We start from the raw sequence: 19,508 nt of genomic DNA on the forward strand, positions 1-19,508 counted from the left end.
GTCTGATTCTTCTAGACTCACACACACACACACACACACACACACACAGAGAGAGAGAGAGAGAGAGAGAGAGAGAGAGAGAAATAGTTATCCTTCTCCTTGGCCCTGGTATCCTATTGAACAATAGATCTGCCCAGGACATGTGGGGTTTGGAGCTTCTATGCAGAGAAGAATGTGCAGGATTTCTCAATCCCTATTCTTCCCCTCTCTGTGTACGGTTTGTGTGTCAGCTGCTACCTGAACAGAGGTGGCAATTCCATATAGGCTGGCTAAGAGGAGAAAACTGTTCTCACTCGGGTTCTATAAATTACTCATATTCTCACTTTAATATCAAGTACGATATGTATTAGAGTGCATAGTGTTGGCTAGAATCAATTTGGAAGGCAGTCAAATAAAAAACAAAATAGGAAAATAAATCCAAAGTAAAATTTATGACATGATTTTACTCCCATTACATTCCACTTAACAAATGCATATGTTTTACAATATCTTTAATAATAATTATTAAACATAGTAAAATACTTCCAAACTTGGCTCATTGCATAATTGTACTCCGAGTGAAAAAAAGTGATCTGAAGCCTTGTCAATATGCCACTTCCTCCTCCCCCAGCTTTTAACAGAAGCAGCCTCCAGTGGAATAATCCAAGCTGTGTTCAAGAAGTTGGCAAGTAGGTCCAATTAAATGTGGTTTTACTGTATTCTGGCGTTTGCATATCTAGTTTGCCAAGAAGTAATCTTTCACAAAAAAAAAAAAAAAAAAAAAAAAATCTGTACTGGCCCAGACACAGCCTGGATGGTGCAATGCATCACATAACTTTACCCCATGACTAAGATAATCTTTTTTTCTTAAATAGCTATGGAAAACGTATCATACATCCATCATATTCCTATATGAATCACAAAACACCATCCTTTACGGAGCTTCTTACATTTATACATGACAAACTGAAGTTCATCTGAATAGCTCTATTTTAATTATTAAACTCAGAGGGGGTTACTTTTAGCCACCTGAGCTTGATGTATTTATTCAGGTGTACTCCAGTCGGATTATCTGAATGAGGCTATAAACGACCCTATTGACTATGAAATGCTAGCTTGTCCAAGCTGCAGTCATCCACATTCACAAACCAGGGACCTGAAATTCAGGGACGGACATGCTCTTCTGAGCTTTGCAAGTGAAATCCTGGGCCGCGGTTTGCTGATGTTTTACACACTCCTGATCCCTTATGGAGGAGCTGACTCTCATAGCCCCTTCCAGCTAACGCACGCGCTACGTGAACAATCAGCCGTATCCAAAGTCCAGATGGAAAGCTGTCAACAAAGCGACTCCTTCCGCTCTGCCTACCGCATGATTCATCCCTGGCATGAAGAGAGGCCGGAGATGGGCCCACCACCTTGACTCCCATAGGTGAGCCAGGAGAGGAGCACAGGTGCCCATTCCTCTGGTCAGCAGGGAGGGATCAGGTCAGAAAATGCTGCAAAACACACACACAACCTGGCCTTTGTTATCAACCGTCATGAGCTCATTAAAAACACATGCAGAAATGGTTAAACAAAACCCTCTAAACCTTTTACAAAATTGCCAGTCTATTAGAAGGACTGAGCTCACAGCAAACTCTCCCTTCCAATGTGTGCAATGGAGCAGCTAATGTCCTTTGGACTCTTGTCTATGGCACCAAGCAAAGGGAGGTGGGGGGGGGGTGTTTGTTTTTGCTTCTTGTTGTTGTTTTTTAACTTTTTAAAAACAAAACTTTAAATATAGCAACCAAAAGGACTATTTTACCAAACACATACTGTTGAAGTCATTGCCTTGTAAAAAATCCATGAAAATTATAAAATAAAAAGGGAGATTTGTGTCATTATATCAAGGAGAGCAAGAAGGAAAAGAAAACCAGATGACTGTGGCACGAATGCTTTTGTGAAGTGGCATTGCATCAAAGAGCATAGTGGACTCACTGAATGGGGATTTTGAAGCCTGTTACGAGGAAAAGTTGGATCGTAAGCTTGATCGGGGCAATATTTACTCAAAGTTTCCTTATAAGGAACAGAGCGCTGCATTCCATCGAGTCGTGGACTTTCACCAGGTGCCTCTTCCTCCAAATGGATGTATTTGCTATGATCCAATTTGCCCATAGATTTGCAGTGTACCATAACATGGCTCTAACGCATAAAATAGCACATCGGTGATATGAGGCCTGAGATTGAGATGCTCTGAGCTCTGATCTGGCATGTGCCACCTTCTCCTGGTGAGAACGGAGTAACTCATTTAAATCTCTGATAAATCATTTTAATATGTGTACTTCTCTGGGGAGCTGTGCTTGTTCGTTTTCATTATATATATTAATCATACTGTTTTTTATATTATGCTGCAAGATTAAACATAAGCTGAAGCTTTCGGTCTTGGTCTTCCAGCCTTAAGAGAAAAAATACATGTCCAGCTTAGGTTTTTGGATTAATCAGATAGAGAGCTGAAAGGGCTTTGGGAGATTCGTCAAAAAGAACCAAAAGTATGATGTAAGTTCTATAAGGTTTGTAGGTACCTAAACATGTACAGATGTACAGACCTACCTGAGACTGTAGGATCTTTTTCATTCCTATGGTACTTGGACTTTCACATTTCATGTAGAAATTGCTTTCCTCAGGGCCTGCTTAAAACTGAGATGAAGTTGAATCTGTTAGTGCTCGATGAATTTAAATCATAAAAATTCACATTAAAAAAACCCCACGTTGGTAAGAAGTGTTTATGATAAGGAGAAACTTCATCCTGGTGTAAAAATAATAATCATTATAATAGTGAGGTCACTGCAAATGTACATAGCACTTTTCTGCTGAGAGCTTAATGCTTTTGCAAATTCATTTTCACACTATTCTAAGAAAGAAGATGAGAAGGGCGTTATTTTTCTGGTCTTTCTTACAAGCGGAGAAATGAAGGTGTCAGGGTGGGGTTCCTCCAGTGGCGAGTTGGTAGACCTTCCCTAACTTTCTCTTGAACCTCCTTTCTCTCAAGCAGATGATACTGAGAGAAGGGGCTTAGAAACATTCCAAGTAACCAAGGCCAGTCTTCAGATTAAGTGGAAAGTTATTCAATTTTCCCCTTTTAGCAGCAAACAAGTTTTGAGGTTCCTGTCTTGGCTGCCACCCTCTGCCATGCATCCGTGTTTCTTCTCTCCCTTTAGCACGTCCAGCAACAGCTCTGTCAGCCCTGCAGTTACTAGCCTGCAAGTAGCAGTGCCTCGTTGTGGTTGAACTAGTAACATATTTGGAAACCTAAGCAACCCTTTCATGGCTGGGAGCAGAAAGCGAGAGTGTGTCAGTCAGTAGAATCCAGCCAGGGTCTCAGCTCTGGGGACCCCGAGGTAGATGGGCCTAAACATGCTTTCCTCACTCTCAGGAGAGAGTGTTCTGCTGTGATAATTCTTTTAATAGTTGATAGGATCCAAGTCAGGAAGAGAAATATTCAACAGCATAATTCCATTCTTAAGTTCAACTTGTAAATATATATAGCAGACAATAGTAAGTGCAATCATGGTAAATATATATTTACATATTGCAAACTTTACCATTTGGGCATAACCAGAATGTTGATTTCAGATACAGACTTGATCAAAGATGTGCCCCGAACAAGGAATTCAACCTCCATGTGCCTCTAAAGAGAAAAAAAAAAACCTCATGTCTAAAATGATAGATACCTAAAGGTTTGGGTAATGTATGAAACGTTTGCAGAATGCTTTGGACCTCTTCCCTTCCCTTATGCCTCGCCCTGAACCTGCTCTTCCACTTTTAGGATGAATAAACTGGAAGTCACTCTTGCCCCTTCCAGCTCTAAGTTTTTGTGATTTCTAGGAAGAACATGTGATACGGCAATTTGTAAGGGGAGAATATCAGACACACAATATAGGTCTTCAAATAATGGGGAATAATTGGGCCATTCTGGCCATTAGATTTTTGCAATTTGAATAACAAAATTAACTCATTATTTCAAAAGCAACCAGTCCAGAATGCAAATTTTAAAATTCAGGATACAGATGTAAGCTGGGAATTGTTTTTGTTTATAAGGCTTAAGAATTATGTTATTTTAGGAGAGAGAAAAAATTATATATGTATTATTAAATAAGGATAACAAATGAGGATTGATTGCCTCATACTTCAAGGGTGTTGTTTGACTGACTTTTAAACAGAAACACTTCAATCATTTAAAATTCTTCCATGCTGGTCAAGCCTTCAAACCGCCTGTATTTTGACTAAAGTATTATTTTTACTGCAAGATAAGCACCTTTACAAAGCAAATTGGATAAATGATGACAAACCCGCCCTCCCTCCCCCTTTTGCACATAAGAGATTCTAGTACTGCTTTGAGGCATCCCTCAAGTAAAATAACATATAAATAGAATGTGAGAAATTACCACGTTTTCTAGACTTCACACGTAGTATGAAAAACAAAACTTCATTGTGCCTCAACATATCCTTTCATTTTTTTCTCTTAACCTAAGGATTTCATTGAGTTCAACGTGGTTTATTAAAAGGAGCGCCTGGAAATGCCTCAGCTCCTTGGTCCGCAGGCTTCGGACTCGCTCACTGGATATATGTATGTGGTTTGCTGGTGCAGACTGGTAAATAGGGCCAAGCTCAAATATAGTTTTCATTCAAATTTATTTCAATTTTTCAAAATGGTAGAAATTCACACACAAAAACAACTTGGTTGAAAAATTCCATTGTTCAATGGTATCAAAAATCACTCAATGCATAAAATTTACCCTCTTATAATTAATAAAAGGACACTGAGAAAAACAGAGAACAGACTATAAAATATGAATTTTAGTTTGAGTCTCAACAAAAATAAAAACCTGAAGAATATTCCATCTGCCAGCCTTCAGTTTCTTTTTCATTTATTTGGTTGCAAAATCTTCAGGTTTCTGAAGGGATACTAAATTTTACAATAAGGGCATGTGTATAATGTCTATGCTTTGAATATAAACCTATACCATTTTTCCCTGCTGTCATGTAAGAGACCCTCTTTCTCAAAAGCAGTTAGTTATAGAAATAACCTTATAAATTAGATTTTCTTGGAATATAGTTCTATGCTCAAATTTTTTCTATTTGATGAGGATTTTAAGTACACAGAGAAATAGTTATAAATGAGAAGAAATGGATTTTTTTAATAGATGCCACAAACTTCTGTGGCTATGGCTCACAAGCAATAAATGCTTTTCTTAAATGTTTTAATTATCTATTATTGTATCATTGTGCTTTTCTAGAACTTATCCAAATAGACATCCTAGGAAGCATTGTGGTGTGTCTAGTAAACATGCAATAGGCACTTCAATGTTACCAAACAGCTCATTTACATGACACAGTTCCAAAAAATGGTCCATAGGAAACATATATACATATAATTTTTAGTCTGTTTTTAAGAACAAATTTAAAAGGTTCAGATTAAAAGCTTAAATGCTCCTACTTTGATCACAGATCATTTCAGAGGAATAGACATACACAAGTAAGTGTCAGGGTGTTTAGTAATCCCCTCAAAGTTGAAGTGCACACTGCACTAAGTATGATTTTTTAAAAAGAGGTGACTCTGTCCTTATTTATACATCGTTTTGAGTAATCTATACTTTAAACTTATACGTGGTTAATTCTTCTAAGCTCTGTCCCGTATGAAAAGTTAGCTCTGATTGGGCACAGCACGCGTAAATAAGGCTATGCTAGTCTTTCAAGCTCAGTATCAATGTACTTACATGCATTATGTATTTAAACAACAGAGTTAATCTAGCCTATAAATGTTTACAAATATTCGAATACATTTTTCCATGTACCACTTCATATTAACTACAAATATACTTTTTACAAACTTGAATATTTAGGCCAATATGACTTTTTTAAATTCCTATATAGTCATATTAAGCCTGCATATTGACATTGACTAAAAGCTACTTGATTTAATGATTAACTACAGAGATTATAATAAACTGTAAATAAGTCATTTCGGTGAATGGACTCTCTGTGTCACACGGCCTCTCAAAGCCACTCTAAATATCCTCACTGAAACTGTTACTGACTAATGTGCTACATTTTAAAGCCAAATTGTGTTTTTGCTCCTCTCCTGCCAAACGAACTAGAGAGAATTGCCTCCTATAGCAAAATGCAAGCTCAACTGCAAACCCATTCCTGAGGACAATTAGGAAAGGGGGACAAGTGCCTGAAAACTTCAAGAAAAATTTTAGTTTTGACAGAATTGCTTTGCAAACTACCCTTCAGCCAAAGGAAAGTACCATGCTCACTTAATCCTAGGGATCAGGAGTAACAGTACATTAGTAAATGTTAGAATAGAATCAGGAAAGTTAACTAGATAGTTCATTTCTCTCTCAAAAAAAAAACCTGATTTCTTTCAAGTGCTTGAATATTTTAGGAAAAAGCTATTTTATGAGCCTGAATTATCTGGACAATTAATTCAACAAATTATTTAGTGTAAGCAGATACTTATAAAGTAATTGGGCTTAAAAACTTTTCAAGTTACTGTTTCATTTCTATGACCTCACCCTTCCTTGTTACAATGTTTTAAATTTGGAGTTCGGTTTCTTTCACAAGAAGTTACAGAAATTAATTAGAAAAGATTTTTAAGGGATCAGTTTGCAAAATGCTAAAAGTTTAATTTCTAAAATGTCTCTGTAAATGAATGAATATTTCTAAAAACCTCCAGCGCCATCAGTATGATCTGACTGCTTTAGCTCTCCTTTTATAATACTAAGAAAATCTAAGAAGGGGTGGGGAAGGCTAGAAACAAAATGTTTCTTTCTATGTAACTACATTGACAAAGTCAAAAGATAAATGGTTCTACATTTTGGACCAAAGGATCACATACAAAAGATACTTTGCCATGTTTCAGCAGGCCAAAGGTAGGAAATTTTTAACATAAGAGACAAAAATCCTATCAGTGTAGTAAACTTGGACTGTAGCCAAAATGAAACTTCTAAAAGTTATTTGCTTTTAAAAATAAAATTATTGCTTTTAAAAAAAAATGGTATATCTCTAGCATTTTAATGGCAAATGACTTTAAAAAGAAGGATTGAGCTCTTCGGTCCTGGATTTCAAAATTCACACTTACTCGATTCACTGTACCTTATCAGTAAGTTTCAAACATGGAAACAATTATAATGAAAAATTTAGATCAATATCAACAAATTAAAGCTAAAATCATCTGAGTTTCCTATCCAGATGTATGTGAAAGTTTCCCTCATTATACTAGAAACCAAAGAATGTTTTAAGCTTTATAATAAAATGTAGTCACGCAATACAGGAAATTTTGAGATGGTGAGTTTTTTTTTTTTTAATTCTAATCTGGTACAGTGGGATTTTTAAAGTCAAGTTTTTATATGTTTTGTGTTCTATTGATAAAACTTTGGGGAGATTCAAGATTTTTTAAGTAGTACTACTTCTTGGGTTAAAAAAACAATTGTTTTCTTTGATAACAGTTCAAAACTTTTGTTTTACCTGAAAAATATTTCAGCCATTTTAATGTGAGCTCTTATATAATTTTAATAAAATGTTTACCTTTTCTAGTCTCCCGGTAACCTGTTTGTAGATCATCACGACAAGCGTATTTAAAAAAAAAACAAAAAAACCCAAAAAATCAAAACTCTACTTGATTCACCTATTAATCTGGTAGCATGATTAACTAGAAAGGAAATCCAAAACCAGTATCCTTAACATTGCATACTTCTTGGATCTCCTAGGGTACACCTTGCACACAATGCTGGGCCCACATTAATCTAGGGCATAATTGATTACCTAAAAGAAACAGATGTTTTCAAAAGTAAATGAAACCATGTATTTAAAATATACTTACGTATCAGCCCGATGTCAAAGGGGAGAGCAAATTGAATGGTTTCCAACATGATTACGTGAAAAATTAATTTCCTTTTTAAAAAATGTAGTGAATAAACAACTGATTCCTTCACTTATCAAATGTGGCGATTTGCGTAATTGTTCTAGTTTTGCAAGGGATGTTTTAAGAAGTTATTTCTTCCAAATTTCACGTAAAAATACTGTTTTTATAAGTTGATCCAGTTAAGATAATGCTCCTTATTTAAAATTATGCTAGTCAGTGGAACTAAATTACAACTCTCGATATCCTCAGAAAGCTTTGAGATGCTGTGACCCTTTCATGTGAAACAATGTTTGGTTAGTTAAAACCAAGTGAGCTTCATGTAACAGAAATCCTGTTTCAACAAAAAAAAGGGAAACGTAGGATCCCAAATAGTAAATTACTGATTGCGCTTTATGACAATCTTTTGGGATTCCCATCCAAAGCCATCAGGGAACTTACAACTGGTACATTTTCAAGCTCCAGACCTTATATCCCACTTCCAACAAAGAATATTAACCTTACTATAGGTCACTAATATAAATGTATTTAATTTTGACAATAGTCATGTAAAACTGTACTTTCATAGGTATCTTTAAGGCTGGAAGTTATGGACAATTATAGATTCCAGGATTTACAAAAACTCTCAGGTCGGTGCCAGCCCTGCTCACACTTAGGATGACGGCATGTAACAATTCCTCTATAGAACTGTCCGGCACATGTGAGTGCTCTGTCAATTCTTTAGGTCAACCAGCAAATGTTTCTCACCTTGACAAGCCCAATGAGGCAAGCATGAAGTTGGGACGATCACAAAAGTTACGGAACAGTTTTTTAAAATGGTTGCATGAACTTAATTACATTTTAGTTAAAACTTAGAAATTAAAACCTGGGAACTTTTGAGTTCTCCCAAGAACAAAGAGGACGTATACAGCTATTCTTGAACAGTCGAATGCCTGCTAATTCGATTGCCTAGAATTCCAGTCGTTAGCCAAGCAGTTTTCCAAATTAAGACATCCGGTCTCCTTCAATTTTCCACTTAAACCAGAACACAGAAGAATAGATTTGACCAATCAACTTAGGATAAAATTACCCATGAAAATATGACTTATGGTGTATGGATTAGTAGTTGTACAGCACATTACAAAAAATCTATGCTGCCACTTGAGGTTTCACAAATTTCTAGAGAGTTACCTTAACATTCCTGATCTAGGCTATAGAAAATGGGTCACATTTTTTAAATGTGCATTTAGTATCTTCTTAAATGACTAGAAGCAAAATGTTTGCACACTTCCATTTGAATGATTTAAGGCATTCTAATAATTCATAAGCTCTGAACAGAATTGGCATTAAAAAGAAAGATGCCATGTATGATACATATTTAGGATCTATGTAGTACACAATCACAATTTAAAAAACACACAAAAATTCTCAGTTCATATAATTTATTGCAGTTAGCACACAGTTTAAAAATTCACCAACACACCAATAGTACAAAACTAAACAGCATTATAAGTTATTCCCCCCTCAGGAAAATAAAACATACTATGATTGTCAAAGCTAGATGTCAGTCTAAGTTTTAGAACAAAGGAAGAATGTGAAACTAATAAAGGGAAAAAGCAATCACTCACAATGACCACAAAAAGAAAATCCAAAAGAAAGTCCGTTTTCTCACAGACATTGATTGTCTTCTCTAAATTAATAAAAATTATTTTAACATAAACTGTATTTAAAAAAAACTAGAAACTCTTCAAGTAACTAAAGATAATGCTCCAAGGCCATTTTCACAGCTTTTTTTGTTTGTTTGTTTGCTTTAAATGCCATTACAGCCAAATTAACACACATTTGACCAAATATTTCCAAAACAGTCCAGCAACACACAATGGAGTTTTCCATTCAGTATCTTAAGCACAAAAATAGGCTATGTTTACAGTAGTTAAGGCGATCAAATTTTAAACAAAAGCAATTAAAAAAAAAAAAAAGGGAAAAACAGCAAACGTTTTCCATGCTACTCCCATAGACCTTATTTGTAAGTGCAAGACAGGAAAACAAACACTGTGCAAAATGCTTTGCCCTGCGTGCTGGTCATTAAAACCACACGTTGGGCTGCAGCCTCTGCTGCCGCGATACACATAGTCTACTAACCCCCTTCCCCATGTCAATCAAGGCAGTCCAGTCCTTTCAGCCTGGGGCTTTTTCAGTCCATAGAATCTTTTCATGAGTTTGGGGGGGGGGATGGGGGAGGGGCGGGAGGGAAGGAGGAAGGGAGGGAAAGGAAGAAGGGGAGAAAAAGAAAAGGGGAGCAAAAAAAGAGAATGACCTATTGTCAATTTGTGCAGTAGTTACTCTAAAAACGCTCAACTGGGTAAATGTGTACATCTAAACTTTGAGCTGGCCTGGGTTTTGTGCAATTAGAAGTTTTGTTATAAAATGCACACTGCACATGCAAATCTTTAAGCCTTTTGTAAACATTTATATTTTCCTTGTTATGTAGCGAAGTTATCAATTTGCAGCTTAAGTTTTTATTCAGCTTAACAGTTTCAACTTAAAGACAGTGGGAAAGTCAATTTAAATTATATAAAATAAAAACAGTGCATTAACGTTCTTCATAACACCAGGGTTTTTTTTTTTTTCCAAATGGTGCTATTTTTCTAAGGAAATTAAATAATTTTAAACTCACTCGTTAAAGTTATACAATGCAAACAAAGACAAAAAATATACTGAAACTCATGCATTTCTGTAGCGTTAATATTTACTTTTCAAGACTCAACTAAGAGCATCAACACAACCTGTCAAGTCCTTTGACACCCCCCCAGCCCATGTAATCAATTACAGTATACAATAACAGTAATTCACATTTTTCAACACACAGTTCAACACTGCTGAAGCTGCAATATCCTTTTTCATCCCAAGCAAACCTTCACAAAGACAGCGTCCCAGTGATCCCAGTGTACTTTCAGAATTTCTCTCATTGGGAACCGTCAGAAAACCAGAAGTTGCCACAGAAAGTTTTAAGTCAACTGCTTGTTTAAAAATAGATAATCCAGCATTTCAGAAATTTTCCATTTGGGTCTAAAAGCATTCAGGTTTCCAACAGCCAGAAAAGATTCATGCAATTTGAGACCTATAAAGAGGCTAATAAAACTGGAGGGAATTTCTACTTAAAAAAAAAGAAAAGGTGGGAAAAAAAGAGAGAGTTCAAGACACCGCAGTGCTGACAAAATAGGCCCTAGGAAAGCATTTTGTGATAGGACGATTTGTTTCAAAGGTTCTTATTGGCTTACTTCCCCTACCCCCCTTGAAAGAAAGAAAAACACCTCTCTATTCTCCGACTTGCTCTAAAGTTTCTGTTACCAGAATGCTAAATTAGTGAGATTCTCATGCTATTCTAAAGTGCAAAAACAAGTTAATACCCCAACCTTTCAGTTCCAGGAAACAAGACTGCTTTTAGACCGTACCACAACTATATAGAGATCTATTTATATATAGGTATATATATATTATTTATATATATATATAAAATTATTTCCAGAGTTCTTGAGAGCTATCTTCTAAGGTCCAGTCTCTGACAGCGGGCAGGCTCAGCGCCTCGCTTTTGACGGACAAGGAGTTCACCAACTCACAGTGGAACTTGCGGATGTGCCGGTACAGGTCCCCGGACTGCGTGAACCTGCGCTCACACCACTTGCAGGCGTGTGGCTTTTCGCGCGTGTGCACCACGGCGTGGCGGCTCAGGTTGTGCGAGTACTGGAAGCTCTTGCCGCACTGGGTGCATGTGTAGGGCTTCTCGCCCGAGTGAGTCCTTTCGTGGCGCTTCAGGGTGTACATGCAGGAGAACGTCTTCCCGCACAGAGAGCAGGTGGGCACGTTGACGTCGGCGGCCGGCTTGCTGCGCAGGCCGTCCTGCTCGCGGAAGTGCGTGCTCAGGTGGATCTGCAGGATGTGTGGGCTGGGGAAGACCTTGTTGCACAGGGGGCACATGAAGATCTGGCCCGCCGGGCTCAGGATGTTGGAGACGTAGGGCAGCAGACCGCTCTCCATGCCGCCCTCCACCTGGACCCGCTCGCTCTCGGGGGTCATCATCTCGTCGTCGCTGCCTTTGTCCTCCCGCTCCAGCTCCCTCAGGACCGAGTCCTCCCTCAGCGGAGCCAGATGGGCAGGCTCATACTGTACCCTGTTATTAGTGCTCACACTCTCTTTCACAGTGCTATGTTCCATGTCATAGTCATTAGTGCCAACATCACTCTCATCACAGGAAGCCTCTTTCTCCACCTTCACCTGCACCAGGTTGCTTCTCAGCACGTCCTGTGAAGAGAAATAAGAGCTGTTCAGATTTTCAACTCCTGAAAGGCTGGACTTGACAGACAGGTCCAGCACACAGTCAACATCTGCTGAATCCCTCACGGAGGTGACAGACCTCTGGGACAAAGACTCTGCTGAGCTGCAGGGGCTGGCTACTGTTTTTCCAGCTGCTGTGGCGTGTGGCTCTGCCTCTCCGCCAGCCTGGGGGATGCCTGCTGAGTCCGAGGGCAATCGCATCCACATGTTCCCAGGCTCGGCCGCCAAGTCCCTTTTGCTGGGCAAGATGTTCAATTTTTCATCTTCCCCTTCATCTTCATCACTGGGTAAATCGCCTGCCATGTGGCTGCTGCCATCAGAGAGACTCTCGACTTTGTCCGAACAACTTGAAGCATCTTCTTCCTTTTTGGTGCTGTCTGCCTCTGTGGTGGCTTTCTCTTTCAGCTTCTTTTTGCAGACTTTGACAATGTCATACATGTGGAGATAACTGGCAGCTGCTAGCACGTCTTCAATGGGCAAGTCTTTGAACTGGAGTTTCCCTTCATACATGAATTCAAGCAGGAGAGCGAAGGCTGGGGCTGTAACAATGTCGCTGTTCAGATGAACAATGTCTCTTTTGTCCAGCTGGTCCTTGTAAAAGAGGTGGAAATACATGCTGCATGAAGCCAGTACAGCTCGGTGCGCTCGGAACTGGGCATCTCCCACCAGAACAGTGCAGTCACAAAGAAAACCCTGATGTCTCTGCTCGCTCAGACACTGCAGCAAATGTCTACTATGGTCTGGAAACTCCATACTGTCTTCATAACCTGGGAAGAGAGAAATTTCTCATGAGAGCCTGCTTAGGAACAACTTTTCAAGGCTCTAGTCCCCATTAAAAAAAAAAAAAAAAAATCAGCTTGGGCCACGGAGGTACATGTCCCTGAATTTTAATCAGGCTAATGACCCAAGCACTACCAAATCACACACACAGAACCAAATGCAAGAAGAAAAATGTACACTTTTGAAACTTCTTACCCCAGCCAAACAGTCTCTGATGCATCTCCACCTTCCTTGAACTTTTAGTCAAGTTTTAAAAGCGTTAATTTCAGTAGTCTCTTACTGAGAATAAGAATTTAGGTCTCTTTCAGAAGAAATTTAATTAACTCTAATCATCAAATTATGCCCTACAAAACCTACAAAATAGCTTTAATTTCAAAGGGAACAACTCAAATAATGAACAAAGAAAAGTCCCAAACACATTCTGGAAGATTCAGAAAACTTGTTCAACCATCCTTTTTTATTTTATTACTTTTGATACTTGACTGCACTTAGCAAGCACAATTTAAACACACATTTGGCTGAATCAAGAAAAAAAAAATGAAACAGCATAATTAGTCCAGAAATTAGCAAACAACTTACTTTTAAAGTCAGAGTGTTAAAACAACAAAAGCCCTGTGTATAAAAACAGATGTTAATGCCTTAAGATTTGCAGGTATAGCACACATGTATGAGATCAGAAGGAACTACACCAACAGATGGAAAAGATCATCTCTACTATGAACAAATCCAAATTTTTTTTAATGAACTGAGAAGAAGAAATGGTTATATTTCTTTGTAAAATCTGTACATCTAGAATATTAAGAACCAGAAGGGCTTTATTTAACTCTGAAAATTCTCATCTAAACTTTGATCTGTTGCAAAGCAAAATGAGTTCCATATTAAAATTAATGCAAACTTTTAAATAAAGGCATATTACGTTCAAATGAAACTCAAAAGCTTTACAGGTTCAACATACAAAAAAAGAAGAAAAAAAGTCTTGCTAGTAAAAGAGAAACTATTCTTTTGACTCCGCCATACCTCAGTCAACAGAAAATACTTTGTTTCAACATAATTTGATATATTTTGTTTTCCCACTAGCTTTTATTCTTTCAAATATGCACTGTTGCCCTTATTTTCTGGTGAAAGAGGGTAAAATGGAGGCAGGAGAGACGCAGATGTACAAAGGGTCAAAATTCAACCACAAAATTCAACTCCTTAAACCTGACTTCCTCTTTCCTATGACCAGAAGCAAAGTTCCACACCATCCATCTCAAAAACTGCATTTGGGAAATGGATACATATTAATTTAATATTTAAAAATTACTTCCCTGCTTCTTCTACACTTTGCCCAAAATGGGCTAAAACTTTCATCCTAACCCAATATATTCTGCAAGACGCCACTGCTAGAATAAACCAAGATTTACAATACAATCACTTCAAGTGCCCCACAGCTAACATCAATCCTAATCCTTGAGAGGGCTAAAAATAAAGATTGGAGGGCAGCTCACAAGGTAGCCGTGATCAAATTAGGAGGCTGAGAGGACAGAGAGGGACGAAGAAGGAAGCTTATAAACATCTGATCCAGCTGACTGTGGCCATATGGCAGCTGCTGCCCAGATAAAGAGATTAAGAATAGAGGAGTGCGATTACAGCTGTCTGGCCAATTCAGGCAGCTCAAATCTACAAGTTCTAAATTAGTCGCTAACACAAAAACTCCTGCAAATAAGTATCGTTATGCTGAAATAAAAGATCTCTTAAATATATATTTGAAAGAGAAATGAGGAAACCAGTCAAACTATTCTCCTGGGGACAAAAGTTTTTTTTTTTTCTTTTAAAAAAACCTTCGGTCATAAAAGCACTACAGCTGTATGTTTCAGTAGTGCTGCTGAATGTTTTGAAGAATAAAGTTTCACAGTGGAATTAATTACACAACAATCTAGCTTCTTAACTAGAAAAATCTTCTCATATAAGTTTGAATGCTGGATTCCAAACAGTTTACTATTTCTCCCCCGGACTCCAAAAGCAAAAGAAATCTAAAGAGCAGTGAACAACAACAACAACAAAAAAAAGGATTTTAATCCAAACTGATCTCAAAAAGCAATATTTCAAAGCCTTTCTTAACATTTCAAAACTTGAAATATTTCTGTATATTAAAGTTATTTACCCGATCGAGCAAAAGGGATAAAAATTAAAACTAAACAAGCCCAAGACTCTCAACTCCAATAAGATGTTCATTTAATACTCAAGTTCATACTTTATTCTTAAACTGGATTAGAAAAGTAATGTGATTTTTTAAAATTAAATAAACACCAAAACAGAAATATGCTCCATCTAATCTCTTGCTACTCCTACCTTTAGGACACATAAACCTGATTAAGTCCTTTCCTCTGAGTCTTGCTGGCTCCAGGTCTGTTACATCGGTGGAAAAAAAGCAGACTAAGAGACAGATGCAAAGTGGAGATGATGTTAGAGAGGAATGAGATACCTTCTCCACCACAGATCCGCACACACTAACTCCCTGTCTGTGTGTTAGAATAAAAGGCTGAGGGATGGCAGGCTGTCAGCTGCTCTGACATCATGTTCAGATGGAAATGCTACCTCCAGCTGTGCTCCTTTTAATGCCATATGCTACTCCTCTACACTCCTGCCACCAGCTTTTTCTTAGGAGAACTTTTCTCTTCTGTTAGTATAAACAAAATACTTCAAAGTCTCCCTTTTTTCCAAACTTTCTAACAGAAGAAATTGAAAAACTCAGCATATGGAGTTCTACTGTATTTATGGAATAGCAACACTTCTGTCTTAAGTTGGTGGACTGGCTTACATACTGACAGCACACTCAAGCCACGGTGCTATTCAGGAAATCCAGATTCACTTTTATTCAACTCCAACGTTTAGTTTCAAAGGCAGCTTAGAGATATTTTTAAACCAACCCATTTGACATCTCCAGTCCCATTTCAACATTATTACGGCACTTCAATTTTTTTTTTTTTTCTGCTGAGATAATGGTATACATGTCTCAGAATGCTGGAAGACTATTCAGAACTACTACTTCAACCTGGTTCACCTTATTATTTCACTCTTGTATAACTACTTATCTAAAACTACCTTCTCAGTAAAATTTCTCACCCTGCCAGTTAATGCAAATTTCAACTCTCAATATCAACAAGCTGAAACTGCACTTTCTGAAATCCTGGAAAGTACTTCAGTTCAATGAGACAAATTAATAAACAGATACAACCTGCTACAGCCACTTAAAATGAATGCTGCATCTGCATATCTGATCCGACTTTATGCTCAGAAAGAGAACTTGGTCTTCCCCTTGATCTGTGTTCCATAACAATCTTTTTTTGGGTCACTCTGTAACGTTCATGAGCACAAGAAAACCTTTCAGGGAGAAAGGGAGAAGGGGTGGGGGAAGCCAGGTCTAGCAAGTTGGGGAACTTTTCAGCTAGATTTGCGGGTCTTTCCGAATGGCTGATGAAATTGTAACGTAACCCAGGCTGGTCTGACCGGTGCCCTGCAAGGGGCTGCGACATCTGTGAATGTCGAAGTCTCCACAGACTCTTGTGGGAGTGAGCAGCAGAAAAGGCGCTGGGGCCTGAGGCGCAAGTGTCACAGTCCTGGTGATAACCGCTCCGTTCTCATTAGAAAACCATGGCCAAGAGTTAAATAAAGAGTAACAAAGACCAAGGTCTCTATCCTGTGCTTCTTGCTTTCCCAAAGTCGCAAACCCAACTTTCTCTAACTTCGCGATGAATGACATAATTATGAATGCCTATTTCAGGAGGCACTCTTTGGGGATAAATTCCTTCTCAGCCACACCACCTATTCCGCACAAATGCCCTCGCCTCATTCCAATATATCAGACATTAATCACCCCATTTACCCAGTGGGGTGGGGGGCGAGTGACAGTTTAATGAGCCCCGAGCACCGCAATGGGCCAGCGACTCCCACTCCACAAATCAACCCCTTTGCGCCTCGCAGCCTCAGGTCCGGAGAGGTTTTGCGAGGTTGGGTTTTGTTTTTCAAGGAGGTGGGGGCGGGGGTGCGGAGCAGGGAGGGGGGAAGAAATGCAAATCTTTACGTAGTTGGCTGTGCATAAAACACTAGGGGAAAGAGGAAGGTTAAACCACAGGGAAGGAGGTGGAGGGCGTAGAGCCGGTGCAGCAGGAAAACACCTTAAACAACAGACGAGAAAACAGACCCGGGTCACGGCAACAACAAAAGAAAAGTCGTAAGAAGCCGGGGGAGGGTGGTTGCTACCGCTTCCCTGCCGCCGCGGCGCGAGCCCCCGGCAACTGCCCCGGACCGGGAGGGGCCTCCCCGCGGGCGCCGCCGCAGCTGCAAGGGTCCCCGGAGCCACGGCCGTCCCGGCGCCGTGCAGCTGCACCGCTCCCAAGCCCCCGCCCCGCGTCCCCCGCCCCCGAGAGGCGCCGCCGCAGCTGCACCGGCCGGAGCGCGCCCCGAGCCGCAGCTGCACCGGCCGCACCCCGCCCGACCCGCAGCTGCGGCGGCCCGGCCCCGCACCCGGCCCCCGCCGCTGCGGCGCCCCCCGTCACCCCTAGCTCCACCCGCACAAACTAACTCCACTCGCGGGGCCCGGTCGCCCGCCCGCCCGCCCGCACTGCCCCGCCGGCCGGGGCCGCACAGCCGGCGCCCCGCCCTCCAGGGCCCGGAGGGGGCGCCGGGTCGGGGCCGGGTCCGGCGCCGGGACTCACACGGAGCGGCCCTAAGTCACCGCGTCCCCACCGCCGCCGCGTCCTCCGCCTCCCGGCCGCCGCCGCCGCCGGACTTGGTGGGCTTCCTCCTCCGCGGGTCCCCCTCCCTCCCTCCCGGCCCCCCCGCCCCCCAATCCCGGCTCCGTCGCCCGCTCCCCCTGCCCCCTCCCTCCCGCCCACCCACCCCCGCTGGCAGCCGGAGGAGCGCGGCGGAGCGAAGAGGCCCCACTCTCAACGGCTCCCCATGGCAGCAGCCCAGCGGCGGCCGCAGCCTGCCAGACACAGCGAGGGAGCGAGCGAGCGAAGAGCGAGCGAGGAGCGAGCGAGGAGCCCGGGCCGGGGGGGCGGGGGGGGCGGGGGGAAGGGCGGGGGGACGCACCACGCACGCACGCGGCGGCGCCGGCCAGATGTTCCCCCCCCGCCGCCCTCCCTCCCGGCGCTGGGCTGCTGCGATTGACCGAAAGCGGCCGGACCGGGTTCCCCGCCCGCCCCCTGCACGCAGTCTCCTCCAATAGAAAGGCGGCTTTTCAGAGAGGCGGAGGCAGTGGCGGGCAATCGTAGGACTGACAAGAGGGCCCAGCCAATGGGAGGGGCGAAGCGGAGCTGCCGCTCGCGCGTGCCAATCGCAGGCAGAAACTGTTGGGGTGGGCGGGCCCGAGCGGGCGGGGCTGGTAGCCAGGCGGTGCGGGCGGAGCCGGCGGGAGGGCGCAGCGGCGGTGGCGGCAGCGGCGCCCCTCTGGGGGACTTGGCCGTGAGAAAGTGAAAGGAGCCCGCGGGCGGCGGCGACAGCTGCACTGGGAGGGGCTTGTTTCCAGGCTAGGAGGCCTCGCGCGCTCTGGGGGTGCGGAGCGAGCTATTCGGTGTGCGCCTTGACAACCATAAATACAGTTTTGAACGTAGTGGGGCTGGGCTGCTCGAAGTTGAGGTATCCGCGGAGGCAGAGCACCCGGGACACACATGACCTGAGTCCGGCATTAGGTGGCTCCCTCTGCTCCGGCTGCTGTGGGTGACGACGCTCAGGCCCTCGTCTCCCAGATCGCAGAGGGTAGGACTAAGGGACGTCCTCGCTCCGTCCCGCGCTGGCCCGTCAGCAGGTGCAGGTGCGCGTCGGGCTCAGCGGACGCCACCGGCTTAGACGGGCAGTTTCTGGGCGTCATTCTCAGGGCGTCTTGTCGCAGACACAGCGGAGCACCTGTATTTCTCGCAGAACCCTCATGTCACGTGTATCTGCAGTGTTACAAGTAGCCATTCCCGAGTGACCAAATTCTAGAGAACTACAGTAAAAGTGATACTTGCAGAAGCCATAGCCTGATTTCTTAATTGGTACGTCTCAAGCCACAAAGTTAAACTATGGAGAGAAGATGTAAGACTGTCGTATCGTTTCTCCCTCCCTTCAAATAAACTTTTATTCGATTCCTGTTCTTTGCAATTAAACTGTGTTCATCACGGCCACTAAGAAAAGTAGAAACTTCTACCTCAAGGAATTGGAAATCTTGTTGAAGAGGCAAGAATTACAAGTAAAAAGTTGAATAACAAGGGGGAAAACTGTTCTAAGAATATAAAATAGAAAACTGCAGAGTGAGGAAGTTAGTACACTAGTAATTGTCAAGTGAAATGTGTTTATTCTTTGCTAACTGAACTGAGACTGGCAAGCCTGTTGCTAACCAACTTGCCAGGAGACCTTTCAACTGGGCAGAATGTGCTTTCACTTTGTTCCAGGTCAGATGGGTAAACTAAGTTGAAAGTATTGTGTAGGCAAATCAGACATATTGAATTACTAATGAAGTAAAAACAGGAGCACACAAAATTCCTGCAGCTGATATTGGAATATCCTG

At 41.6% G+C, this 19,508-nt stretch overlaps 1 protein-coding gene across 9 annotated transcripts; it reads right to left on the minus strand.

Moving 5' to 3' along the window:
• Window positions 1-9,286: 9,286 nt before the first annotated feature.
• On the minus strand, window positions 9,287-18,146 carry ZBTB18 (zinc finger and BTB domain containing 18). 9 transcript variants are annotated; one of them, XM_082616232.1, is made up of 4 exons: window positions 16,842-17,412; window positions 16,194-16,312; window positions 15,308-15,391; window positions 9,287-12,963 (listed from the first exon to the last, which is right to left on the minus strand). In XM_082616232.1, the coding sequence occupies exons 3-4, from the start codon at window positions 15,318-15,320 to the stop codon at window positions 11,381-11,383; spliced, it is 1,596 nt and encodes a 531-aa protein (XP_082472358.1). In that variant the 5' UTR covers window positions 15,321-15,391; window positions 16,194-16,312; window positions 16,842-17,412; the 3' UTR covers window positions 9,287-11,380. The 9 variants fall into 9 exon arrangements, with proteins under 9 accessions (XP_082472358.1, XP_082472357.1, XP_082472359.1 ...); XM_082616231.1 differs by having other exon boundaries at window positions 16,194-17,412; XM_082616233.1 differs by having other exon boundaries at window positions 13,556-15,391; window positions 16,194-17,412.
• Window positions 18,147-19,508: the final 1,362 nt, after the last annotated feature.

The sequence above is a fragment of the Mesoplodon mirus genome, assembly GCF_964341445.2.
Source record: "Mesoplodon mirus genome assembly, chromosome: 3".
In the NCBI taxonomy this organism is placed as follows: Eukaryota; Metazoa; Chordata; class Mammalia; order Artiodactyla; family Ziphiidae; genus Mesoplodon; species Mesoplodon mirus.

Excerpts from the sequence above, each read along its gene's own strand:
- ZBTB18 (XM_082616230.1), bottom strand. The coding sequence starts at position 13,196 with ATGCATCAGAGACTGTTTGGCTGGG. Across the intron at positions 12,964-13,171 it reads TCAGAGACTGTTTGGCTGGG|GTTATGAAGACAGTATGGAG; the intron begins GTAAGAAGTTTC and ends CTCTCTTCCCAG.